At 41.5% G+C, this 27914-nt stretch overlaps 1 protein-coding gene across 4 annotated transcripts in view; it reads left to right on the plus strand.

The window, feature by feature from the left end:
* Positions 1-10760: 10760 nt before the first annotated feature.
* The window catches only part of aass (aminoadipate-semialdehyde synthase), a 90189-nt gene continuing 73035 nt past the window's right edge, over positions 10761-27914 (plus strand). Inside the window, exons 1-3 of one of the 4 annotated variants that reach the window (XM_047388664.1) lie at positions 10761-10896; positions 13255-13489; positions 19434-19610. In XM_047388664.1, the coding sequence (XP_047244620.1) occupies positions 13271-13489; positions 19434-19610 (396 nt within the window). In that variant the 5' untranslated portion in view covers positions 10761-10896; positions 13255-13270. The remainder of the gene's footprint in view (positions 10897-13254; positions 13490-19433; positions 19611-27914) is intronic. The other 3 variants (XM_047388673.1, XM_047388681.1, XM_047388688.1) reach the window with 3 other exon arrangements.

A 27914-nucleotide genomic window follows, 5' to 3' on the forward strand; every position in this document is an offset into this window, starting at 1 on the left:
AATATTATTGTGTTAAAAAACAATCTGCATTTTTGTTTATTTGAGAACCAAACATTGAGAGAATTGTATTAAATACTAGAAAATTCCTGAAGAAATTTTGATGTTTTGCTTGCTTCTCGGATCATAACTAAGGGCTCTGTGGCTGAGGTAGACCCAGGAGTAAGGGTAGAACACTGAAGAGCATTAGAAGAACAGTACATTTGTGTTTGAGTCTGTTACAGTTCCATGAAAATCACCAAACTGATATTATTGTGTCATGTAGCCTTTTAATTAAAGTCCTGAGGTCACCTGTATATGATCTGTCTGTGTTGATTTAGCTGTCTGTTAATGCACGGCTTGTATCAAATCCACTTGTCTTTCAGAATCTGAAACTTTCACTAAGCCTTATTTTAAACGGCCATCGTAGTTACATTTCCAACACTGGTTGAGTTCAAGCAGTAGTGTTAAGGCCAATGTTGCAATTATCTGCTGTGTGAAAAATGATTGCTATTATTTCGTAGAGTATGTTTAGATCTTATTTTGAAAGTCCAGCATAGTTGTAGTTTCCGGTCTTGGTTAGCTCCACTAGCCTTTTAAAGTGCCTGTGACATGCTTTTCCCACAAATGCAGAAATTGAAAGAAAACATCTTGATATTGAAGGAAATGGGCAATAATTGAAATGATAAAAGACAATTGTGACACAAAATAAGCATATTTTGATGTTAAAGTTTGCAAGTCCAAAGTTGCCCAGAAATGATGTCAAAGGGGAAGTCTCCGGTCATTCATTGTGTGCGTTAAAAACAGCGTTAATATGGTGAAACGGTGCATTGCTGGTGATGACAGCAATACTACGACAACAGACGTTAGTCTGCACTACTTTTCTGAATAAAAGAGGATCAGAGCTGCCTGGATCAGAGCTGGAAAAATGAGGAGGGACAGATGGGCTGGTCCCACCAAGCACAGCCAGTTGTGATCAGAAGACTTCTCTGCAAACTGCTTTGAACAAGAAACCTCTGATATGGTGAGAGTAATGGTGTCAGAGGTCAGGATATCTGACAGATGAAGGAGAATGTTGAAGCAGAGTCTATAGCCACGCTGTTCAGAACATCTGATGGGAAAAGATTTCCAAAGAAAAGGTTGTTGCTGCTGTTGCTAAACGAATCAAGGCTGAGCAGGTAACAACACTTCCTTGTCGCAAAAATACATTTGGTAGTTATTGTTAATAGTTAAAAATCCCAAATTATAATTTTTATTATTATTAAAATAAGATAAATTACACGCGCATACGATATAATTAAATAAATGTTTCTCTAAAGTGTCTGATATAAAGTTTTAAAAAAATGACACACCAGGTAGTGTCTTCTGATCTTCCCTTGTACTTTCTGCTGCTGCTCCATGCTGCTCACTTCACCTCCAGTTGTTTCACTCATATACTGTAACCCTGGATTTACATCTGCTCCGGTCCGGTCCGCTGCGAAGCCCGGAGGAGCTCCAAGAACCATACACAGATCGCTCAATAAAAGCCAGTGATAAATGTGGTAGCAAATCCAAAACAAGTCAGTTTACCTGCAGGGGTTCCCCTATGACGTCATAAACTAAACATCTGGATTTATCTTGAAAATTTGATGTCACAGCCCCTTTAAGGCCAACCGACCCACTGGTGGGTCCAGCTGCTGTTTTGTCTCTAAAATGACGTCAGACGGAGTTAAGTTTAGTTTTCTTAAATGCCTTACAAGAGGAGGCTTTGATACGATGGCCGGGAAGTGCAAACCAACGTTACAATATCTGAAACACTTTTACAAGTCCCGAAACAAATTTACATGTGAGAAATACATTTAAATTTCAGAAAACAAATGAACATTTCAGGAAACAAATTAACATTTGAGAAAACAAATTTACATTTCAGGCAACGAATTTACATTTCTGAAAACATGTTACAAAATAACATGATGTGTTACAGTGTTTGCATTGTGTTTCAAGCTTATTATAAGTCAGTGATAGATGCAATATTATTTATAGAATGTCATTTAGATAAAGTCAGATTTAGTGTTCAGCATTTTTCTTTCTGTTTCCATAGTGATGATGGTGCAGAAGAAGATGAGAAGTATCTGCCACCTGCCCGTCAGCTTTCTCTAAGACTCCTGTGTTCTGTAGCAAGTGCGATGTTGCCCTGTGCTTTGTTAATAACAGAAACTGTTTCAGAGACCATCATTGGAAGTTGTAGTGTATTTTTACTTTGCGACTGGTTGTTTTTGCACATTTGTTTACATAGATTTACAATGAAAATTTGTTTTTGCACATAGTTTGTCATTGATTATTCTTTTTTCAATAAAATTCCTTCAGTTGGGGACAAAGATTCAATTTAGTTCCATTTCCTTTCATAATGTTGATTTTATGATGTGCACAATGATACATTTTGATAATATACAGGGTAAATGTCTCGAACAAATGCTATCTCATATGCAGAAAGAGTCCTACAATGGGGATAATCACTTTTAACCAGATTCCCTTTTTATTGGGTGAAAAACGCATTCGGCACAGTTGGCACGTGATTGCCTAAATTGTGCCAAAATGGCAGTTCCGCCTGGCACATTGTCCACTAAAACACTTGCACAACAAATATGCTTCAACTGATTCAGTCCAAATTTGCTGCACTTATAGTAAAGATGTTGATGAATGCAATCTGAGGCTTCTCTTAGGTTTTCAAAAGGACTGTCTTCCTTGAGTCTGTATACCTTACAGCAGTGATTCCCAACCTTGGGTTCTCTAGGGGTACCCCTAGTGGTACGTGAGCACATTGCAGGGGGTATGTGAAAACATTCAATATTTTATTTCTAAGTTGAGAGGTACACATCAGTCAGTGGGGATAATTCCTGGATGTGTGATGCTTTATTAGGACCCAGGTGCAAAATACACCAAGCTTTTATCAACCAAAAGGCACAATAAAACAACAATAGGTGGGAAAGACTAAAGCAGGGCCATCATCGCTGTTCACCTGCATGACGCTCCACTACCAGGAGAGAAGAGCTGTTTCCACTTTACCTGTCAAGGACAAGCAATCTCAGGTGTCTCAAACTAATTTAATGAGTCTTAACATTATATGTTTTGTTGCTGATTTTTTAGGTTTAAATGTCTGTTTATTGGGGACTTATTCAAAAGGGCTCCAGTTTTGTTATAACAAAAGCAGGTTTATTATTTATGTTGATTTTATATTTATTTAGATTACTTACGGCAACAGAGTTATCTTTACGTTTAATTTGAGCTGAAAAGAATAAAATGCCTAAGAACTAAATGTTGAAGTTAATGAGATTAAATAAAATGATTTTCATTTAATAATAACTGGATCTACATTCTATTTTTGCTAAAGTACACTTGACTGAGGGCAGCACCCCACCCCGCCAGCAAGGTAGTAATAGTATGTTTTCACAGTAGATGTCATTCATTTTATTAGATCACGTTGTGAGTGATTTCTGTCCCTGCGTCGTCGCTACTCTACTTTCTACGGCCAAATTTGGCAAAAACTGGACAAAAACACACTCCTCATACTCAGTGTCACCAACGCTGACGTTGACAAATGGTGTGCTCCGGGTGAACACTCGCTCCCAACAGTGGACGGAAAACATGCCAGGGGATTTCTCGCAGAATCCCCTGGCTCCCACCGGCTTGCTGCCTTCTGGCAGGCAGCGGCATGCTTCTGCCGGCCACTGCCACGAATTGAGCTCCACCCTGCTGTCCCAGCGCCGCCCCACAGATAAAACTCCGCCCCCTCATTTGAATATAAGAACATAAGATAAAAGAGCTTAAAATGAAAAACGGGGTAAAAAGTGACAGAAATATGTAAAGTAGCTTTACAAAATAAAAGTGTCACAAAATAAAATTGCATTATGAAATAAATAAATAAATCTTTAAGTGAATTAAATAAATCTTGAAATTAATTAAATAAAATAAGATGAAAATTTATTTTCACATAATTATTTTGTTTTATCTCATGGGGATATTTATTTATTTTATGGAACATTTATTAATAATTTATCAATAGCAGTATTTATTTATTTTTGAATGAAACGGCTCTCCATAGGCTGTTGGAGGCGTAATAATAGATGGAAAGACAGTTAAAAAGATTAAGAAAAAAGATACAGAAATAAAATCTAAATACAGCAGGTAAAAGATAAACAAATAACTTTTTTTTTTTCCTAAGGAATGTTTTGTTGAATATGCAGAGTAAACAGGCTGCAGTCAGTAGAACCTATGAGCCCGGCCATATGTAAAATATTTTGTTTTCTGTGAAACCCCCCAACCCCCAAGACTAAAATCCTAGGGGAAACACTGGAGGGGCTACCTGTGGTATAGCAAAATGGCTCAGGGGGTACACAATTCAAAAAAGGTTGGAAACCACTGCCTTAGAGTCCTAGAAAGGGTCAGAGCAATCAGGGTCTGTACAAAAACCGTACATAGTTAAAAAAAAATATTTAAACAATGGATGACATCCGTCCCTTGTCCTCAATCAGGGAGATTTTCATAGCTATGCTTCATTTACAGTAAAATATAGGACAATGGAAAGGAATTTTCCCACACAGATTTCTGCTCAAACTGTCACTGAAAATACATGAGTAAGGTATTTGGAATTATTTCACTCCTGGCAATTGGGACGGGTTTGACCAAAAACCATGAGACCTAGAGCAATTACAAAGACATCGTGGGAAAGCAGAGGCCTTATCCTACAAACTGACCGAAAATGGTGACTTTCCAGCTTCCCTAGAAAAAGAATGCCTTCTTCCATTCTAATTAACTGTCACCTACACTCCACAATGTTTGTGGCGCTTTAACCCTACATCTGGAAAAACCTAAGCATGTATTAACATGCCATATTCACTTCTGAAATGATTATTTCTCTATAAACAGAACGTCAAACAGTGTTTCTAAGTGAAACTATGGCAATACAGCAAAGCCTCAGAAATGATGAATTTTCGTGGTTACCTTCTCCCCTGACACCATTCCCCTGTGGGTTTTTTGGGTGTGGTTTTACCTAATTTCGTCACCATGGTACCCTGAAATGCCAATAAAAGTAATAGCACACATTTCGATTCCCAGCCAGATGTTTTGATACATATATTGTGTGGGTGCAACCTAAGGTTCGGGCTATGTAGATGGAAGAATAAGTAGAGTCCAGTTTTGAGGTGGTAACTAATAGCTACAATTGAATTTTAATTTAAAGTGTGATCAATCATTCAAGATCTACAGGCCTGACTCTGTGTTCTGGATATCACCAGAGACCAACTTCATAAAAGAAAAGACAAATTGTTAGTTGGTCAGCATAAATCCTGACTGTGACTGATTTTGTTATTAACACAGCACTGACAGAAAATCTCTTAGTAAGATATGAAATAATTTGTATTTGTAGAAAAAAACTCCTCAATTCCCTCTAAAACTATTACATAATCTGTGTATTTCTGGATTGCAGTTCTATGGTGTACCTGGTCAAAAATCTAATTGAAAGGTTGTGAATCTGTCATGATCCTGGTGTGTGGGTGTGAGTTTGTGTGAGACTTTCCAGAACAGAGAATCTACTGGAGGGCATGGCTGGGTTCCTACACCTTGCACACCAGTCACCATCATCAGACAGCTGGAGATTTAAGGAGCTGTTGGACAACCAGACTTGAAAAGACCCAGGGGTCTCATTTAACACGACATACGCTTAAAACAGGGCCTGAAACTGCTGCAAGTCACTTTCCACACAAAGGTTATAATCTATAAAAAAAACAAATTTGACAGGACAATGTAAGGTTCCTCACTCAAACTCTGACACATGCGTACACTTGTTTTGGAGACAGGCGTAACGGGTGACGCAGATGGTGAACTGGGGAGTTGAAGCCACACTGCAACATGATTCCACTCAAAAATTAAATTTCACTCTATATACAACTTTAATCATAGATGGAGTTAATCATAAGTATTCAAAACCGGAGTTATTTATGCTTGCGCTGGTAAGCCATCACTACAAGGATCTTTCACATAAATTAATAAAAAAGGCCTTTAAGCTTAAGTTTAATCAAAGTTTTCTCACCATTACGTTCCTCTTCCCAATGATCACCAGGGCGATATGTACCACAGATTAACTCTAAAGTTGTGACAAGGTTGATTTACACAGTGATCATGATACTATGATACAGTTTAATAAAAATTAAACTGTGATTTATCTGGCTCGTCTGTGGTCTCAGCCAAATCTGTGTCTCCCTCCTTCTCTTACACAATGTAACACAAGCCTGTCTCTCCTAGTGTGGAAGCCATCCTTTCCTCAAAGGAGTCAGTTCAGGTTTGCCCTTACCCCCCACCTGTGGGTTACATGCTCCGATGGTGCCGTGTCAGTCACATTTTCGACACCACCTTCATATCTGACCACTTCTTCTTCATTTCAGTCATGGTCCTAACTGTCCCTCTTCCTGTATTAACAGTGGTAACAACGTGTTGCCTCTCAGAACACTTCCCTTTATTTGTCAGTCTACTACTATGGCTATCAAACATGATATTTTTTCCCTCCACCTCACTTACCAACACTTCGATTTTTGTCTCAGCGTTTTTTGTTTTTTTTCTCCGTGGTTGCCACTGTTAACCATGAAATAAAAATATAGCCGGCTCATTTAATTACATATTGACATTTATGAGGTCCTTTGCATTGACCATTTATGGATGAATGTGGGCGTGTAGAGGGAACCTTGTACACAAACACTGAGGTGCAGCTGTAATTTATAAAGGGGAACTTGCGCATGGTTTTATAAGTCTGGATTTTTTTTGCTGTATGCCATTTTTGAATTTTGGGTGTACATATACCCTGCCTCTCGCCCATAGACTGCTGGAGATAGGCACCAGCTCCCCCGCGACCCAGTATGGAATAAGCGGTAGAAAATGACTGACTGACTGACTGACTGACTGACATACACTTTTAGTATAGATCCTACGCAGTGTTTTATAAATGACACCCTTGGAGCTTGAGAGAGTGAAACAATGTAAGTTCTTAGGGCTATGGTTTGATAAAAAAAATAGACCTGGACAATTCATTTACAAAAGACAAACTTAACAGAAGTCTCATTAGATCTACAGTTGCACAATTTATGGATTAGCTTCAAACACAGTTCTCAGAAAACTGAATGTCAATCAGGTTCTGTGGTTAATTATAGGTGCCATTAAAACAATTCAAAGCTTTACATGTCAAGGTGGCTGAACTTCCATCAGCATTAAGAAGGATTCAGCTGTCATTGAACTACTGGGTTAATCTGCAGCGACACAGTCAACACCACCTCACATAGGCAACTTTACAACACTGCTGGTAGAAGGTAAGACCAGTTAATAAAACATTTGGTTGGACAATCATACAGAAAGCAATGGAGGTACGAATAAATAATTCTGAAATCAATCTAATTGTGCCATTGGCATAAATGCATTTTACCTGATGCCAATGTGTATTTAACTAAATTATAAAGAAAAATAAAGATTGACAACCTTTCTTTGTTATTCAGTAACAGTACATGAGTATACTGAACAATTTTTTGACAACGTAAAAATTGGCACAGATGCATCCCAGAGTCCAGTTATACATTCATACTTCAAATAGGGAGGAAATTAAATTAGGGACTATCTGTCAACACTGCAGAAATGACTGCATTGTTACTTTTAGAAGAATGGACTTTTTTTGTTACTTTTTAGTAGAATGTCTTTTTAGTAGAAAAGACTTCTGAGAACCATTATTTGTTCAGATTAAAGTTCATCCTTAGTCAGTTTACAAAGAAATCATTCAGAAAGCCATCTTGATATTCTACTAGACATCCGGCAAACATTATGCTGTATTCAGATGATGGGGCTAGCAGTTGTGTTTCCCTGGGAAACCTTCACATATAAGGGTGAAAAGAAATGAAATGGCAGGCAAGAAGGCTAGACTAGACAAACCAGACAAACCAGGATGGCAATGATATAAAAGTCACATATTGCAAGTCAGAGGTTAAATGCTTTATTAAAAAGAAAACTAAGGAAAAATGGCAAAAACCCTGCGATGGACTGGCGACGTGTCCAGGGTGTATGCCACCTCTCGCCCATAGACAGCTGGAGATATGCACCAGCTTCCCCGTGACCCACTATGGAAGAAGCGGTATAGAAGATGAATGAATGAATGAATGAACAGTGGAAAGATGATTAGAAGGAATACAGAAAAGGTTAAAACCTAAATTATGTCTCAGGACATAACTCATCATTACACATAATAGAGAGACATAATACAAGAAGATGGGAATTCTGTAAGAAAAGTGAAAAAATAGAACATGTAATGTATAACTGTAGGAAATACCTGAGAGAAAGAACTGAAATAATGAGTCTTGAACAGGAAAAAGAACAGTTCAATCTTATAAATCTCTGAAGAAAAAAAGATTATTAGAAATTATTAGAGAATTATTTATTTATTTATTTAATTTTTGAGCATGCTGATCCTGTTGGTGGCGGTAATACACCCAATTGTTGTTTGCCAACTGCCATTAAAAATGAAAAGGAAAAAAAAAAAGACTTGAAAAGCCTGTTTGGAGCAAACATGGAAGAAGCCTATCTGATGAGATATGACCAAACTGAATTCTTTTAGTTTACATGTAAAACTACATACAGTTATAGTCAATAAATTAGATTATTTTTGAAAAGCACATTATTAATTCCACACCAACTGATGTTTTCAAGTCTGATGATTTTCTGCTTACAGTTAATGAAAATACCACATTAAAGATTAAAATATTACATTAGACCAATAAAAACACATTTTTAATACAGAAATGTGGGCTTAATTAAAAGTATGTTTAATACCTGCTTAAAGTTTTTTTATTTTCAAAAGGTACTTTTAATCTGACAAACAAGCCTCATCAGATTGCAGATTTGTTTGTTGAATATGCCCGTATGTTTGGTGGAAAACTAACACTGCACATCCCTCTGGACATACCCTGCCCACAGCTGCAAAACACTTGAGAAGAAAATTAAGGTTCTCCATCCAGTCTAACTGAGCCTGAGCTGTTTTGCAAAAAAAAAAAAAGGTAATATTTGTGTGTAGATGTAGAAAATGTGGTAGAGGAATACCCAAAAAGACTTGCTGTTGTAACCACAGCAAAAGAGTGTTCCACAAAGTATTGACTTGAGCGATGAATAAAAATGAGTGCTACACTTTTTTTAAGTAGAATGTTAGTGTCAAGCATGCACCATGAAACTTTTGGATGTTGACCTTGTTTCAGGAAGGACAGCAAAGAAGTCACGTCTTTCTTAAAAATATCAAGGACAGACTGAAAATCAGCAGACGTTTTTACAAAAGAAGAAGACAAGGTTACATTAGTGCAAATATTTTTGAAATCGATCTGGGATCGATGGGACTATTAATATTAAATAGTAATTAGTGACAGCCTAGAGAAAGAAACTGTCTCTGTGGCGGCTTGCTTTGCAAATATTGCTCTGTTGTACCAACCCGAAGGTAAAAGTCTAAACCTAGGGTCTGCAATGCCAGTCATTGAATGCCACTGTCCTTCAACTTTTATATGCATCCCTGCTCTGAGGGAATCAGGATCAACCCGCCTTAGTCTCAAGTTCTTGTTTCCAGGTTGTTAGGTATTATTTAGTCAACTCAGAGGTAAGAATGATACAGAGTCAGTTTTACTTGTGACAGGGTGTCAAAACTTTGTAGTTGCACTGCAAAGTGGGGTACCCTTATCTCTTTATTTATATGCACAGTTCAACAGACAGTTCAGAGAGGGTGTATATGTGTGTGTGAAGATGAAAGGAGGCTGGTTCTCATAGGAAATAGATAACGGAGATCTCACACACAGGAGGGCTGCATACCAGAGCATGATACAAAGCGGAGTGCAGGTGCCTTGCAGCACAAAGTTTTTACATGAGTGATAACAAGTCCTCGCACCCATCCAACACAGGTTCTCTGAGAGGGTTATGTTCAACTCATCTCAAGCTCGCCTTCATTTCAGATTCTGGATCCTGAGTACTCCGACAAGGCAGTCCAGCTAAGTTTGCCTTCATCTGGAGTTCCTGTACCCTGGTTCTCAGAGTTCTCCCAGCTGCTGGGCCATTTTTCAGAGCTCCTCCATACCGAGAAGTCCCCAATAAGTTCAGTTTCTCCAGTATTACCATAATTAGCAGTTATAGCTTGTATGAAACTCATCTCCTTGATTCAATATTCCTCCACTCCCAGCCCTTGCCGTTTACTATTGTTAATGACTCTTTAATGCAAGGTTGTGTCCATGGATCTACAGGGGCCAGTGCTCCTGTAGATCTGGTCCTGGCCCCTGTACTGAAGACATAATACTAAATCAATTTCTTTTGATGATATGTGCTGGCAAAGAAACCTTAACTGATTGGTCCCTTGAACCATTTTTTTGTACCTTTACAGTTTTACTTTAACAATGATTCAGAAATTAAAGTGTTGCACTTTTAGCTTCAGCCATATTGAGATAGGATTACAGTTTTCATCTGCTAGATCAGGAGCCGCAAGTGGCCCTGTGGCTCAATTAATATGAAATGATGAAATATTGCCCTGTTTTTATGGTTTTATTGCTTTGTTCTGTGACCCCATTAAAAACACTGGGCCCTCCCTACCGCCCCTGGTAAATTTGGTCTAGAACCACCACTGATTGTGTCTCTTCTTGCTTTAAACACACATAGATAGCTCCTTCACATATCACACGACTTCGTCTGAGCCTTTAATATTTAAATATTTAAATCCTCTGATAAGGGGTTTTATTTTGAAACTCTGACCGGAAGAGGATTAGTTTACTCTGTGCACGTGTGGTTTAGTTACCTTGAAGTTGTCGACTCTCTGGTGACGTTCTCGGAGGATTATCGCTGTGTTTCTTGGCCAAGAACCGCCGAGGCGAACAGAACCCGGTGAGACAGGTAGGCTGAAGCCCGCAGGAGCAGCGGCGTTGGTGCTGGTTGTGTAGGCAGGTGTAGCTGACAGGACGTCCCTGAGCAGCTCCAGGAACTACGGTGGAAGCTAAAGCTACATGAAAGGAAACACGCAGCAGCAGCGGCGTTCCAGGCTTCCATCAGGTTCACGTCGTTCCCGGGTCTTCCACAGCTGCAGCTGTAGACCTGGACAGGTTACCGTTAAAGTCTGAGGGGGAGTCTTTGATCAGAGGCCAGGTTGGAATAACTGCAGGGCAGAAACAGGACAGTGTGCTCTGCTGGTGGGCAGTCAGGGATCCTCAGCTAAGGGTTAGATCACACAGCTAACAGGACGCTTAGAGGACTACCGACCCCGATCACTGGGCCGTTCCTGGACGGGTACTGTGGGGAACAGAGGGAAATGTTTAGTACCGGTATATGTAATAATAATAAAAACATAACCGCAATAAATAAAAATACCGTCAGAAATCTATTTTAGTGACTTTGCTACAGTTAAATTCATGGCTTCTCTTGAGTATCTCAAGTGTTTATTTCAGTTAATTTTGATTATTCTGGGTTACAGCAAACAGAAGTCCCAATTTCAACTGTTTCAGTAAATTACATTATTACATTAAACCAATAAAAGATTCTATTCCAAAAATGTGGGACTATTGAACATAAAGATCCATGTTCTGTACAGAATCTAACTCAGTACTTGGTCAGGGCTCCTTTTGCATGAATTAATGCAATGTAGCTTGGAGGAGATCAGCCTGCGGTTTTGCTGAGGTGTTCAAGAAGCCCAGATTACTTTCATAGCAGCCTTCACCATGTCTGCATTGTTGGTTTTGGTGACTCTCATATGGACCTCTATGGGTTTAGATGAGGCCAGTTTGCTGGTGTAACTATGGAGATTAAAGCAGCTGCTAGTATGTTTGGCAGTGTGGATAGCACGTTAAGCTTGTCAGCAGCAGAAGCAAGGATAAGTCTGTTTTCCACCAATAGTTCTGGGATTTAAAGCCTGAGGATTTGTTTTACCTGTAAAAGGAATCCCAGGGAATGTGAGTGCCTTATGTTTCCGTAGCTCAGAAAGGCCCTGGAACATTTATTTAGATCAGCCTGATGACATACACTCAGTGACATTAGTAGGGTTGTAATGATAGAATCGTGATCACTGTGTGCAAATTCATCATAGCTATCAATATTATCAGGTTGTTTTATTATGTGAAAAATATGCAAGACGTGTTCAGAACCACACCTCCGGGTGAACATAGGCAGACCCTTGGCTAAAATCCTGGGATACGTTTAGAAACAGGTTCAGTAGAAACCAGACCACTCTGAATGTTCCCAAACATCAAACTAAAGGTTACCTTACTGTCCACCCGCTGCTCAGCACCTAGAGGCAGCTGCAGGCCGAGGATCACTCCTGTTTCCTTCTGCATAAAGTAAAAACAAACCCATCTTGCAGAAGCCCTCCTTGTGCAGCCAGAAGATCCAGATTACAGCAACATTTTACAGTTGGTGCCTCTCCTGGTTAAAATGTTCCTGTTTCACTCAGCGCTGCACTCAAAATGTAACCTTTTTCATACATGCAGGTTAAAAGGTGATATCATTTTAAAATCGTATTTCTAACCCCAGGACATTTTATCATGGTAATTATTAAAACCAGTAATCTGCTTATGGGAGACAGTTCAAGGGGTTTTCCCCATCCTGACCTGTTAGTTAAAAGTTTTATAAGTCACCTTCCTTATGGCTTAGTAAGATGCTTCTCTCGGAGATGGTAATATTTTTAGCCCATATGAAGGTTTACAGACCTGCTCTGCCTCTCACCCACTATCAGAAAGAGAGAGATTTTCCAAGCAGGTCATAATGTCTGAGCATGCTGCTCTGTGATCCAGTGCTGGTTGGAACTTAATGTTCACTAAACTGATTGAAAGCTGTTTTTAATTCCTCCTAGATTGTCCTCTGTGGTGTACCTGTAGCTATTAGATTGACAGGAAGCTGTAGCTCATGCTGTAATTTCACTTTTTCCTGCCTACACAGCCACAGGAACTGTGGCCTGTTCACAGATGAGCTGGTTATGGAACATCTGCTTGATATTATCGAGCTTCTTGGTACTGTGTGGTCTGGTTCTTTTCACCAGCATGCTTATTCAAACTAAACCATGGTTAAAGAAAGTTGGATCAGCAGTACTTCTCCTGTGACATGTTGGTGAGCAGCAGCTGCTTATCAGCAGCTCTCTCCCAACAGCAAACTCAAACAAATGCCACATCTCTCAGCTACTTGCTTGTCCAGCTGTGTTAAAGGTCTGCCCTCTCAGAATTAACATTGTGTGGTCAGCAGCTTGTGTTTCCCTGTCTCTATCCTAAGCAGGAGAACTGAAGTCATGTTCAGATTCCTCAGTCTCCAGAGCAGGAGGCAGCCTAGCACCATAGGAGCTCAGCGGCGGTACAATCACCACAGGGCTGTTATGGCCGTACGCCGCGAGGACGTCAACCCCTGGGAGAGGAGGGCGCCGCTGGCCCCCCGCCACGTCAAAGAGCTGACGAACGATGGTGTCAAAGTCCTGGTCCAACCATCTAACCGCAGGGCCATCCATGAGAAGGTACGGCAGTTATCACCGTTGGTTCTTTACCTATAAACTACATGATTAAAATATAAAAATGCTACACCTTACATAGTAATGGAGAAACAGCCTTCCCTAAATCTAAGGTTTCAGGTATCAAAATGTTTAAATAAACCTATTAATTATTCATATGGTGGCAAAAAGAGAACCAGTACCTTGTGAAAGTATTCATGTACCTTGAACTTTATCATATTTTGTCACTGTAAATCAATCACCTCTGTGTGTTTGTTTTGGAATAGATCAACACACTTCATATAGTTGTGAAATGGAACATAATGATGCAAGTTTGAAGTTTCAGCTGGACCTTTTATTTAGCCTCTTTTACTTTGATACCACTAAATAAAACAACCATCTGAATAAGTCATCGAATTAGTCCATTTGTGTATAATTGAATTACGGCATAAATCCAGTTCTTCTGTGAAGGCGAAGGTTTGCTAGAGGTCACTGAAGAGCAATAAGCAGACAGGTCAAAGTTGTGGAGAAGTTTAAAGCAGGGTTAGCTTCTAAAACAATATCCCAAGCTTTGAACATCTCACAGAGTGGAGAGAGGATGGACCAATTGTAAACCTACCAAGACATGGACGTCCACCTAAACTGACAGCCTGGGCAAGGAGCATCTGTCCACAGGACAACTAGTAGTCATGCACCCCACAAATCTGGACATTATGGAAAAGAGAAAACATTGTTGAATGTTGAGAGAAATTTCAGTTTACCAACAAGACATCATGCTGTGGGGATGCTTTTCTTCAGCAGGGACAGAAAAGCTGGTCAGTGTTGATGGATGGAGGTAAATCCAGGACAATTCTGGGAGAAAACCTGTTAGAGGCTGCAGAAGACTAGAGACTGAGGTGGAGGTTCACCTTCCATCATACAACCACCCTAAACATCCATCCCAGAGATACAATGAGATGGTTTAGACCAGGGCTGCACTGTATTAGTAAAACAGTTGATTAATGATAATGTTGGTGAATTTTTATACATTAATAATCTGAATGTTATTCTGCTTTGATTCATGGCAGACATAAACCCCAAATAATGTCTAGCTGATGGACCAAATAAAACAATAAATAATTTCCCTCCTAACAGGGAGGTTTAGTAGGTAAGGTTGCGTCTGGCCTCCATCTGCTGCTTTGACAAAGAAGCAACTTGGTTGTGGTTTCTTAATGACTTTAGTTATGGATTTGGTCAGCTGGTCTCTCAATGCAATTGATCAAATTTTCTCGACGGGAAGACAGGGTGAAGGAGAGCCCAACTTGCCCGGACGGGACGTTTTTCTCTGGATACACAATGGACTCCTGGCAGAAGTGGAGGATTGTGTGTTTGTCAATAATGTCAGTCGAGGATGTGGAAGATATGTATATAATTGGATGTTTGATATCAGGATTTCTGCTTTTTGGAGTCAGCGGTTACCTGGCATATCGAGAAATTCGGAGAATGTCAGCAGCTGTTCTGGCAATTGTGAAGCTGCCTGGCATGTGTGATGGGATCTTCAGGGCGATCAGCACTCAGACTGAGATGTTACGTGAGCTGAATTGCAGACTGGATGTGATCCTTAGGATCGCAGGCAGGTTGCGGTTCCTGGACTCAGGGGTGAAATGGGATAAATCTTGGAGAAAGTTGTTCGCTCGGATCTGGCAAAAGACCAGGAATTTGGCTGTTTGGATTCGCCTTTGAGAAGCACCAGCGAGACTCTCAAGGCTGACGGAAAATTAAGAGTCAGCCTAAGCCAAATAATTATTGTTTTTCTGAATCTGGCTCCCCTGCACGGCCTTGATGGCTGGCTGTCTTCAACCTCTCCTGGAAATTATGTAAACATGACGCTCTGCTCCCTCTGCTCCCTCCCTTCCCTGAGGACATTTGTGGACCTGCTCAGAACTTTGTGGCCGGTTGATGAACATTCCAACGTACCATCAAGGACAATGGCCTCTGGGACAGTGCTTCATGGACTTACTTGCACACACTCACTTGCACACACACACATGCTCAAGATAAACATAAGCACCCCCTCACACCACCTTCACCGTTCCCGGCATGATGTAAACTTGTTGCTTCTTTGTGCTGAGGTTTTTTGCAATCTCAAACTGTATCCTGCTAAGGATAAAGTGTAAAATATGTTTTTTTTTTTTCCTCTACTTACCTAATGTGGCCTCTTTTCTCATCTAGCAAGGGCAGCGCCTGTGAGTGGGCAGCAAAGCCTCGGTGACCCGTCCGCCCCTTGTCTTGTGTCATGATGTCTGTTTGGATGGGTTGTACTGGAATTCTAATTTCCCCTTGGGGATCAATAAAGTATCTTTGAATTGAATTGAATCAGAACATATTAAAGTCCTCCTGAAACATCTTTTGCTGCAGCAAACCACACACATCACCAACTATATCACTGGCAGAGAAAGTCTGAAGGCATCTTTCTTAAATATGTAGCTAATATGTTTTGTAATCCAAGCAGTTGTTTGTAATTCTGCCATCATATGCAGTGATAATGAAATAATGATACATGTGCAACATACACTGCTCAAAAAAATAAAGGGAACACTCAAATAACACACCCTAGATCTGAATAAATGTAATATTCTCATTGAATACTTTGTTCTGTGCAAAGTTGAATGTGCTGACAACAAAATCACACAAAAATCATCCATGGAAATCAAATTTATTAACCAGTGGAGACCTGGATTTGAAGTCACACACAAAATTAAAGTGGAAAAACACACTACAGACTGATCCAACTTTGATGTAATGTCCTTAAAACAAGTCAAAATGAGGCTCAGTATTGTGTGGCCTCCACGAGCCTGTATGACCTCCCTAAAACGTCTGGGCTTGCTCCTGATGAGATGGCAGATGGTCTCCTGAGGGATCTCCTCCCAGACCTGGACTAAAGCATCCGCCAACTCCTGGACAGTCTGTGGTGCAGCGTGACGTTGGTGGATGGAGCGAGACATGATGTCCCAGATGTGCTCAATCGGATTCAGGTCTGGGGAACGGGCGGGCCAGTCCATAGCTTCAATGTCTTCATCTTTAGGAACTGCTGACACACTCCAGCCACATGAGGTCTAGCATTGTCCTGCATTACGAGGAACCCAGAGCACACCACACCAGCATATGGTCTCACAAGGAGTCTGAGGATCTCTTCTCGGTACCTAATGGCAGTCAGGCTACTTCTGGTGAGCACATGGAGGGCCATGCGGCCCACCAAAGAAATGCCACCCCACACCTTTACTGACCCACTGCCACACCGCTCATGCTGAAGGATGTTGCAGGCAGCAGATCGCTCTCCACAGTGTCTCCAGACTCTGTCACGTCTGTCACATGTGCTCAGTGTGAACCTGCTTTCATCTGTGAAGAGCACAGGGCACCAGTTGCGAATTTGCCAATCCTGGTGTTCTCTGGCAAATGCCAAGCGTCCTGCACGGTGTTGGGCTGTGAGCACAACCCCCATTTGTGGACGTCGGGCCCTCATACCATCCTCATAGAGTCGGTTTCTAACCGTTTGTGCAGACACATGCACATTTGTGGCCTGCTGGAGGTCATTTTGCAGGGCTCTGGCAGTGCTCCTCCTGTTCCTCCATGCACAAAGGCGGAGGTAGCGGTCCTACTGCTGGCTTGTTGCCCTCCTATGGCCTCCTCCACGTCTCCTGGTGTACTGGCCTGTCTCCTGGTAGCGCCTCCAGGCTCTGGACACTATGTTGACAGACACAGCAAACTTTTTTGCCACAGCTCGCATTGATGTGCCATCCTGGATGACCTGCACTACCTGAGCCACTTGTGTGGGTTGTAGAGTCCGTCTCATGCTACCACGAGTGTGAAAGCACCACCAACATTCAAAAGTATGGTATTGGGACAAAATCGAAAGGGATGAGCCAAGCTCTGACATTATTGAACAGCAAAACTCTGCACACATATGGAACAAATTCACAAAATTTCTTAAAATACAAGAATTTATTAACAAAAATAAGCCAACTCAAAGTCAAACATATTTCAATTAACAAACTCTTTACTATGCTAAAACAATCCAACTAAACTACCAAGCAGAATGAAAGAATAACGAAGACTAATGGGCTATGTACAATATAAACAAGCTGATCAAAGATGGTTGAAAGAGTGATGCAATATTACCATGCAATGTTATTTATGTTTGAGACCCAAGGATTATCTTGAAGAATCTGGAAGTGAAGTTAGTCTTGGAACTAACTTAGGCAATAATTGGCATACCTTTAGACAACCATTCACAATGCAAGATCAGATAAAATATTTTAATAAAATAATATTTTAAGAATGATTTGCTGAATAAAACCAACCTTCTGGATTCTCAACAGTGTTTAATTAGCTTCCTTTATTAAGTAAAATAGTAATTGAAGAAATATTATTTTGAATAAGAACCAAATCTTTCTGGAGAAATGGGCTTAATGGTGTTTACTTAGTTTTCAAGTTTGGTAAAGTCATATTTAGGGAAATATTTTACTGGATTGAAAAATAACGTTTTTGGGTAAATGATCTTTAGCAGGCTAACACGTGTTCTTAGCTGTTAGTGGTTGGATCTAACAAAAGAAGCTTATAGCTTATCAGAATCAAACACATACCTTTAAAATACCATTAATAAAATGGTTAAAATACATAAACATGGACGGCACGTTATGGCCGATCTACTGTGTTTAAAATCACCCCTTAAATAAAGTTTGTCTTAACTTTAAATAAAAACACAGAACACAAACTGAGCACATGTGCTTACAGCTAATCTGCTAGCACTAAGATAGCTGAGTTTCAACACAAACAAAACCAAACGTCATAAAACAAAAATAATGTTTAGATTATTTCATTCTTAATTACTTCTCTCTGCCCAAACCTAACCTCTCAGGTGAACCGTGCTGAGGAAAAGCTGTCCAGGGCAACGAAGTTTGAAGAAAATATCCACAGGAACAAAAGGTTAGCTGCAGCTAACCTCTGTAGCCGTGGGGAGGGGCGGCTCGCTATGTCGGCCGGCCAAACTGCACGTTAATGCGGTAGCTACGGTGATGCGGTCCCGTTGTCCTTCCTTCAGACCGGGAAAACTGTTCCACTCAGCGTCGTAGAGACAGGGTCTCTGCTGGGAACTCTCTGGAACACAGTTTGCTTCTGTAGACCTCAGAGAGAAAAGTCAAGCCACGCTTGGACATTAATTACCCCCGTTCATGAATGAATACCGGATACACATAACAGCAATTCATTCGTACTTAACTTAGTGCATATGATCGCGTGATCGTATGACACTCTTGGATCCAGTTTGAATAGTTATGTCTGTTTGCCAGCAAAGAGACATTAGGGAGCTGTGTCTCTCTGTCCAGACCCCTGGGGGACCTGCGTAGAAGAGACAGGATGTAGCAAGAGCGGTGCTTTTATTTGGACAGTGACGTCACAGGAAGTCCACTGTTACCCCTTTTTCCTGGGTGTGCTGGAAATAGGTTAATGCGACTTATTTTGAAAGTTCCAGAAAAGTTCGTACCGGACTTTCATGTTGTACCCATGGCTGTGGTCCCAACAGCGGATACTTCAGTCTGTAGATGAGCCGAATTATAGGAGACGTACCAAGTTTTGTTTAAGTGAGGGATGATGCAGATGCACAACACACTTTTCACTTTTATTTGGAAGACATTTATATTTTCCCTTCCACTACAGTTGTGTACTACAGTATGTTGTTAAGTCACAGAAAATCCCCCCAAAGTAGTGATGTTTGAGGTTCAGGGGGTATGAATACTTATGCAAGGCTTTGTTGTTGGTAGTCATCTCAAACTGGCTGTTTTATTGTCTGACCAGCTGGTTACTGGCCACCAGCTGATCATGTGCATTTCTGAGTTCTTTCAAGTTTTACATAATTTATGTTAGTTAAAGGAAGTAAAGACCCTTCTGAGCAGAGTGGTCACTGCTTCTCATTCAACCTGAGCTTTGCTTTCAGTTATACATGAAGGCTGGAGCTGTTATCCAGGAGGACATTTCTGAGGCATCACTGATTATTGGAGTGAAGAGGCCGCCGGAAGAGAAGGTGATTCCCAGGAAGACGTATGCTTTTTTCTCCCACACCATCAAAGCTCAGGAGGCCAACATGGGGCTGCTGGACGACCTGCTGAAGAAGGTGAACTGCAAAATCTTGTTCTCCTTAAGTACTGTCAAGTACAATTATAAGTATTACAATTAGGGAATAAGGCAGCTGCTAACAATTATTTACGTAATCAAGTATTCTATTGATTGTGCTGACGACTGAGTCATTGAAAAACAAAATTGGCACGTTCAGCAGATATGTCAATTACAGGTCCTTCTCAAAATATTAGCATATTGTGATAAAGTTCATTATTTTCCATAATGTCATGATGAAAATTTAACATTCATATATTTTAGATTCATTGCACACTAACTGAAATATTTCAGGTCTTTTATTGTCTTAATACGGATGATTTTGGCATACAGCTCATGAAAACCCAAAATTCCTATCTCAGAAAATTAGCATATTTCATCCCACCAATAAAAGAAAAGTGTTTTTAATACAAAAAACGTCAACCTTCAAATAATCATGTACAGTTATGCACTCAATACTTGGTCGGGAATCCTTTTGCAGAAATGACTGCTTCAATGCGGCGTGGCATGGAGGCAATCAGCCTGTGGCACTGCTGAGGTCTTATGGAGGCCCAGGATGCTTCGATAGCGGCCTTTAGCTCATCCAGAGTGTTGGGTCTTGAGTCTCTCAACGTTCTCTTCACAATATCCCACAGATTCTCTATGTGCTCCAAAATCTCCTGATAGCTAGCTGCATTGACCCTGCCCTTGATAAAACACAGTGGACCAACACCAGCAGCTGACACGGCACCCCAGACCATCACTGACTGTGGGTACTTGACACTGGACTTCTGGCATTTTGGCATTTCCTTCTCCCCAGTCTTCCTCCAGACTCTGGCACCTTGATTTCCGAATGACATGCAGAATTTGCTTTCATCCGAAAAAAGTACTTTGGACCACTGGGCAACAGTCCAGTGCTGCTTCTCTGTAGCCCGGTCTGGGGAATGCGGCACCTGTAGCCCATTTCCTGCACACGCCTGTGCACGGTGGCTCTGGATGTTTCTACTCCAGACTCAGACAACTGCTTCCGCAGGTCCCCCAAGGTCTGGAATCGGCCCTTCTCCAGAATCTTCCTCAGGATCCGGTCACCTCTTCTCGTTGTGCAGCGTTTTCTGCCACACTTTTTCCTTCCCACAGACTTCCCACTGAGGTGCCTTGATACAGCACTCTGGGAACAGCCTATTCGTTCAGAAATTTCTTTCTGTGTCTTACCCTCTTGCTTGAGGGTGTCAATAGTGGCCTTCTGGACAGCAGTCAGGTCGGCAGTCTTACCCATGATTGGGGTTTTGAGTGATGAACCAGGCTGGGAGTTTTAAAGGCCTCAGGAATCTTTTGCAGGTGTTTAGAGTTAACTCGTTGATTCAAATGATTAGGTTCATAGCTCGTTTAGAGACCCTTTTAATGATATGCTAATTTTGTGAGATAGGAATTTTGGGTTTTCATGAGCTGTATGCCAAAATCATCCGTATTAAGACAATAAAAGACCTGAAATATTTCAGTTAGTGTGCAATGAAACTAAAATATATGAATGTTAAATTTTCATCATGACATTATGGAAAATAATGAACTTTATCACAATATGCTAATATTTTGAGAAGGACCTGTAACTGCTTTAAGCTTATTTTATGAATGTTAGAAATTCACGAAAGAGAGGACTTTAGTAATCGAGGTACTGGAATCATTCCAGGTCTCGTTTCAGCCCTGTAAGTTCCTACTCTGGTTGCTTGTGTTAACAAAGACTGAATTTTGCAGTTGCAGATGAAGAAAAATGCTTTTGTCATTTTTCAAGGACTGTTTCAGAATCTTTTATCATCCTTTTCCACACGTGTATGACAAAGTTTCACTCCTCCACAAACTTCTTCTCAACAGATTTCCCTATTCAGTCTTTAAGAATCAGTTAGTCAGGCGGATCTCCTTTCAGTTGTGTGTTTTTACTGAATACCTTTATAACCATGTGGGAGTCCATGTTTATAGGTACCGTTTGATAGGTGAGTCAACAGAACACAGGCCATAAAACCTCCCACCTATAAGCAGGAATCCACAGAAGGCTGGTTGACTGGCTGACTGACTGGTTGACTGACTGACTGACTGACTGACTGGTTGACTGGTTGATTTACTGACTGGCTGATTGGTTGGCTTACTGACTGGCTGACTGGTTGACTGGCTGGCTGACTGACTGGTTCGCTGGCTGTTAAAGGTTCCTGAAGCACATAAAAATGACAGTGTTCCTCGGTTTTGCAGCTCAGCTGCTCGGTCTGAGCTGCAGTTGATATGGTTAGCTTTGATAACAAGATCTACTTTATGTTTCACATCACAAACATTTTCCATCACAGACAAATTTATTTTTCTTTAATGGTTATAATATCAGATGGTTGATTTATTCAAAGGTTATAACATGGATGATGCTTTTTTTTCCAGACTTCTAAATCATTTAAGAACAGACACAGAAACTGAATCATAGTCTGTTTGAAAACTCGAGCTTTTTAGTGCTATAAAATAACCCACTCCATTTCATCTGATCTTGTCTAGACACCAAAACAAGAGATTGGTAAAATGAAGGTTAGGACACCCTACCCCCTTATAGCTAGTGTGTCTACCTTGGCTGAAATAGCTTTAGTAAGATGCTTCGACCATCTCTGACATCAGTCTAAGCAAAGTTTGTAGAGAGGGTTCGGACATGTTCAGCCTGCTTGAAGTCCCCCCACAACATCTGAAGGAGATCAAGACCGTTTGAGCTTCAGCTTTATTTTTTGTATAGATGGTCTCACACATTTCTCCAGCTCCTTCTGATACACTGTAGAATCCACAGTGAATTCTATGAGCTGGCCAGGTCCTGCTGTAGCAAAGTATCCCCAAACTATGACACTTCCACCTCTCTACTTCACAGTTGATGTGAGGCACTATTTCTAGTTAAAATAATTCTCTTTAAGTATGAGGAACATTATTCCAGAAGCCCTGGTACTGTCTAAGTTCTGTCTGGCAGACTACAGTCTGGCCTGCATGTTTGCCCAGGCAGTAAAGGATCCCTGCTTCTACACAATCTCCATGAAAGATAAACTTGTTCAGTTTCTTCAGATTGTACAGGCAAGGACTTTGATGTTAACAATAGTAAGAGCCTGCAGCAGGTCGCATGCTGACATTTTAGGATTTTCGAGGATATCTCTTAGTATCTTGTGGTCTGCTTTAAGCGTGAACTTGCTTAGACAACCAGACCTGGACATGTTGGAAGTTGTTTTGAATGTCCGTCACTTGCAGACTATTTTTCAACAGTAAAATGGCAGATAGTTGTGTGACTTGGGCTGGGCGATATGACCTAAAACTTTTATTGTATTAATGTTCAGCCTTATAATGCTGTTGTTAACCATAACCCAAACTCTGACCCTTTTTCAAGAAAACAGCAAGATAAAAACAAACCTTACTGCTGTCTTCCCACATATAACAGTAGAAATTACTTTGAAAAATACTTTATTAATCCCAAAGGGAAATTAAACGTTGTTGTAGCTCATTATCCAGGTTTCTTCAAAGAGCTGTTGCAGATGCTGATGGCTGTGGGCAGGAAGGATCTCCTGTAGCGCTCCGTCTTACAGAAGATCTGAAGAACCCTCTGACTGAAGACACTCTGTTGTTGTACGACAGTCTCATGAAGAGGATGCTCAGGGTTCTCCATAATGTTCTTCATTTTGTGAAGAATCCTTCTTTGCTCAATCATCTCCAGAGGTTCTAGGGGCAGTTGATTAAACAGCTTAGCTCCTTAACAAAGCTTATGCAGCAGTTTGCCTAGTGTGAAAACAGTGGATTAGCCCAATGATCTGACCATATGGAGTGGTTCTACTAACAACTGATCATAGCATGAAATGATTCATTGATGGCCAAGATAACCAAGATGGCACCGACGATGGCAGCCTCGGAGCTTCGCTCTCTCTTTGTTTTTGTATTTTGTGTGTTATGTTTTTCGAACTACAGTTCTGTGGTCTCGGGCCACAATCCTGTGGTCTCATTCAGTAGAGAGGAACTTCTCAACATCAGAGAGTCCTCTCTTGGGATTTTTTCACCATCTTTCATCGATCCGAAATTCACTGAGCTCCTGGCTAGCGGAGCTGCGGCGCTATACGGGATACTGCGCCGAAAGCGTCGAAGGGGGAAAGCGTGCTGGCGCGCTGGTAAAGCTCCGCAAAAGAGGACTTTGCACACCACTGCCTTCAATCCACCTGGCAAATGTCCGCTCTCTAAGCAACAAGATGGACAAGCTGCTTCTCCTCACCGGTAAAAACACGGACCTCCGCGGATCAGTGGTTCTCTGCTTCACCGAGACATGGCTGAGTGAAAACATCCCGGACCGCGCACTGCTGTTGCCGGACTTCCAGCTGTTCAGAGCGGATCGCAGCGCGGAGCTATCGGGGAAGAGGCGAGGAGGCGGAATCTGCTTTTATATAAATGAAGGTTGGTGCAGAGACATAAAAGTGCTGGGGAAAACATGTAGTCCGGATCTGGAGTCATTTTCCATAATCTGTAAACCGTTTTATTCACCGAGAGAGTTTTCCTCGTTTATAATAATCGGCTCATGTTTTCCACCGCATGGCTGCACTTCTGCCGCGGAAAAACATCTCGCTGAGATGATTACAGACGTGGAGAAAAAATACACGGACTCTTTCATCATAATACTGGGAGATTTTAACAGAGCAAACCTCTCCAATGTACTCCCCAAATACAGACAGCATACTAAGTGTCCCACCAGAGACAAAAACACACTGGACCATTGTTACACAGCTTTAAAGGACTCATATCATGCTATTACCAGGGCTGCTCTGGGTTTCTCGGATCATTCTCTTATCCACCTCATCCCAACCTACAGACAGAAACTAAGAGCTTCCAAACCCAAGGTTCACACTGAGGAATCAAAGCAGACGCTACAGGTCTGCTTTGAATGCACAGACTGGACTGTTTTTGAAACTTCAGCCACTGACCTAAACCAACTAACTGATGTGGTGACATCATACATCAGTTTCTGTGAGGACATGTGTGTGCAGACCAAGACCTTCTGCACCTTTGGGAACAACAAGCCATGGTTTACTCCACACCTCAAGAATCTGCGCAGGGATAAGGAAGAAGCTCACAGCAGTGGAGATTGGGCGCGGTACAGGCAGGCCAGGAACAAACTAACAAAGTAGATCAAAGCAGCCAAGAGAAGCTACAGTGAGAAGCTTAAGAACAACCTTTCTACTGGTGACGCTTTGGCTGTATGGACCGGTCTGAGAAACCTGACTGCCTATAGGAGCTGCCCCACACATCCTGGACAGATTCGTCTCCTGGCCAACTGTCTGAGTGGCTTCTACTGCAGACATGACAAGAAGCCATTCACACCTCAAATCATCCCCTCCACATCCCATTCAGGAACAAATTTGACCCGTAAAACAACCAACCCCCTACCTTCAGATCCTCTGCCTGCACTAAAGATCTCCGAGGAAGACGTAAACAGGCTCTTTCAGCGCATGAAAACAAAGAAAGCTGGAGGACCTGATAACGTCTCCCCATTATGCCTGAAAGCTTGTGCAAATCAACTCACTCCGATCTAAACAAGGATCTTCAACAAGTCACTGGAGAAATGTGAGGTCCCCTCCTGCCTCAAACGATCCACCATCATCCCGGTCCCCAAGAAACCCACCATCTTTGGATTAAATGACTACAGGCCTGTAGCCCTGACGTCTGTGGTCATGAAATCCTTTGAGCGGCTGGTGTTGAAGCACCTGAAAGACATCACAGGCCCCCTGCTGGACCCCCTGCAGTTTCCTTACCGAGCAAACAGGTCAGCAGATGATGCTGTTAACTTAGGTCTACACTACATCCTGCAACACCTCGACCACCCAGGGACGTACGCCAGGATCCTGTTTTTAGACTTCAGCTTGGGCTTCAACACCATCATACCAGACATCCTCCACCAGAAGCTCACCCAGCTCAACGTCCCAGCCTCCACCTGCCAGTGGATCAACAGCTTCCTGACGGACCGACAGCAGCAGGTGAGACTGGGGAGCATCTTCTCCCGATCCAGATCAATAAGTACTGGTGCCCCCCAGGGGTGTGTTCTATCCCCACTCCACTTCTCCCTGTACACAAATGACTGCACCTCATTGGACTCATCCGTGAAACTCCTTAAGTTTGCAGATGACACCACTGTCATTGGTCTGATCCAGGACGGTGATGAGTCTGCATACAGACAGCAGGTGGATCGGCTGGTACACTAGTGCGGTCAGAACTACCTTGAACTGAACCCACTCAAGACTGTGGAAATGGTGGTGGACTTTCGGAGAACACCCCATACACCCCCCTCACCATCCTCAACAACACTGTATCGGCCGTGGACCACTTCAGGTTCTTAGGAACTCTCCTGTTTCCACCAGAACTGTCCGTCGGGAGCTCCACAGGGTCAATATACACAGCCGGGCTGCTATATCCAAACCTTTGGTCACTCATGCCAATGCCAAATGTCGGTTTCAATGGTGCAAGGAACACAAATCTTGGGCTGTGGACAATATGAAACATGTATTGTTCTCTGATGAGACTGTTGCATGCCCAGAGTGAAGCATGGGGGTGGATCAGTGATGGTTTGGGCTGCCATATCATGGCATTCCCTTGGCCCAATACTTGTGCTAGATGGGCGTGTCACTACCAAGGACTACCAAACCATTCTTGAGGACCATGTGCATCCAATGGTTCAAACATTGTATCCTGAAGGCGATGCCGTGTATCAGGATGACAATGCACCAATACACACAGCAAGACTGGTGAAAGATTAGTTTGATGAACATGAAAGTGAAGTTGAACGTCTCCCATGGCCTGCACAGTCACCAGATCTAAATATTATTGAGCCACTTTGGGGCGTTTTGGAGGAGCGAGTCAGGAAACGTTTTCCTCCACCAGTATCACGTAGTGACCTGGCCACTATCCTGCAAGAAGAATGGCTTAAAATCCCTCTGACCACTGCGCAGGACTTGTATATGTCATTCCCAAGACGAATTGATGCTGTATTGGCCGCAAAAAGAGGAAGCTGCTAAAGTCCTCTTTCTAAAGGCCTCTGACAAGTACTTGGATCTCACCATGGTGTTCACACTCACTTCAACAGTCAGGAGCACCAAAGTAAATATCTGGCCTGTATTCACAAAGACTGAGTCCCCTCATAGAGCTCCTATCTTTGCCAATGACTCTTAGAGTGATCCAGTTCGCTGCTGAGAGCAACTCTAAGCTTGGAGACGACAGAAATTCCTATATTAGTCAGGAGGTTTGGTTAACCCCATTGCTAGGTGTTGTAAACCCGTTGCTAGGTGTGACGCTATCTTCTAAGAGCTATGATTGGTTGTTACAAAAAAAAAAAAACAACCAAAAAACCAAATGCGCTCCTAGCAAGGTTTCAATAGTTTTGCAATTTTCATTTTATTTTTATTTAGTTTTGACTTCAAATTTTCAATTCTATTTTAGTTTTAATTAGTTTTTAGCATTAGTTTGCTAGTTTAGTTTTTATGTTTGGAAAATGCTTAGTTTGAAGCTTAGTTTGAAACTTCATTAGTTTCAAATCCGGGGACATTTCCAGCTCAGAGATTAAAATAAATAAATGTTATCAAGATATAATGAAAACATCGGTACAGTTACAGTTTCCTTAATTTTTAAATATTTATTCATAATTACACTATAAAAATCAAGTGTAATAGCAAGAAAGTCTATCCTCACTGCTGTTATCATTTCCTAAGAGTAATAAAACAAATAAATAGCAGTAGTAATGTCTGTCTTTTTTGCTCTCCTCCTTTTTCTAACACTCATCTGCTCTACTCTACTTTCTATCAGTCTTTTTTTTCCTTCTATCTCCTCTTCTATCAGACGTTCACTATTCTAAAAGAGACATAATCACAATACTCTCCAAAAACATTAAAGTGTATAACATACTGAAAAATTACAATTTAACAGATATTCATTCATCTTCTATATCGCTTATTCCTTAGTGGGTCACGGGGTAGCTGGTGCCTATCTCCAGCAGTCTACGGGCCGGAGGCAGGGTACACCCTGGACAGCCATCACAGGGCAACACCTAAGGGCAATTTAGAGAGACCAGTTTACAGTCATGTTTTTGGACTGTGGGAGGAAGCCGGAGTACCCGGAGAGAACCCACGCATGCATGGGGAGAACATGCAAACTTCATGCAGAAAGACCTCTGGCCGGGAGTCGAACCCAGGAGCTTCTTGCTGCAAGGCAACAGTGCTATCAACAGCTCCACCATGCAGCCACACAATTTAACATATAAAAGTTTTGTTTTAGATACTCTTTAGTAGTTGGATATTTT

This window comes from Girardinichthys multiradiatus, chromosome 2, assembly GCF_021462225.1.
Source record: "Girardinichthys multiradiatus isolate DD_20200921_A chromosome 2, DD_fGirMul_XY1, whole genome shotgun sequence".
Classification (NCBI taxonomy): domain Eukaryota; kingdom Metazoa; phylum Chordata; class Actinopteri; order Cyprinodontiformes; family Goodeidae; genus Girardinichthys; species Girardinichthys multiradiatus.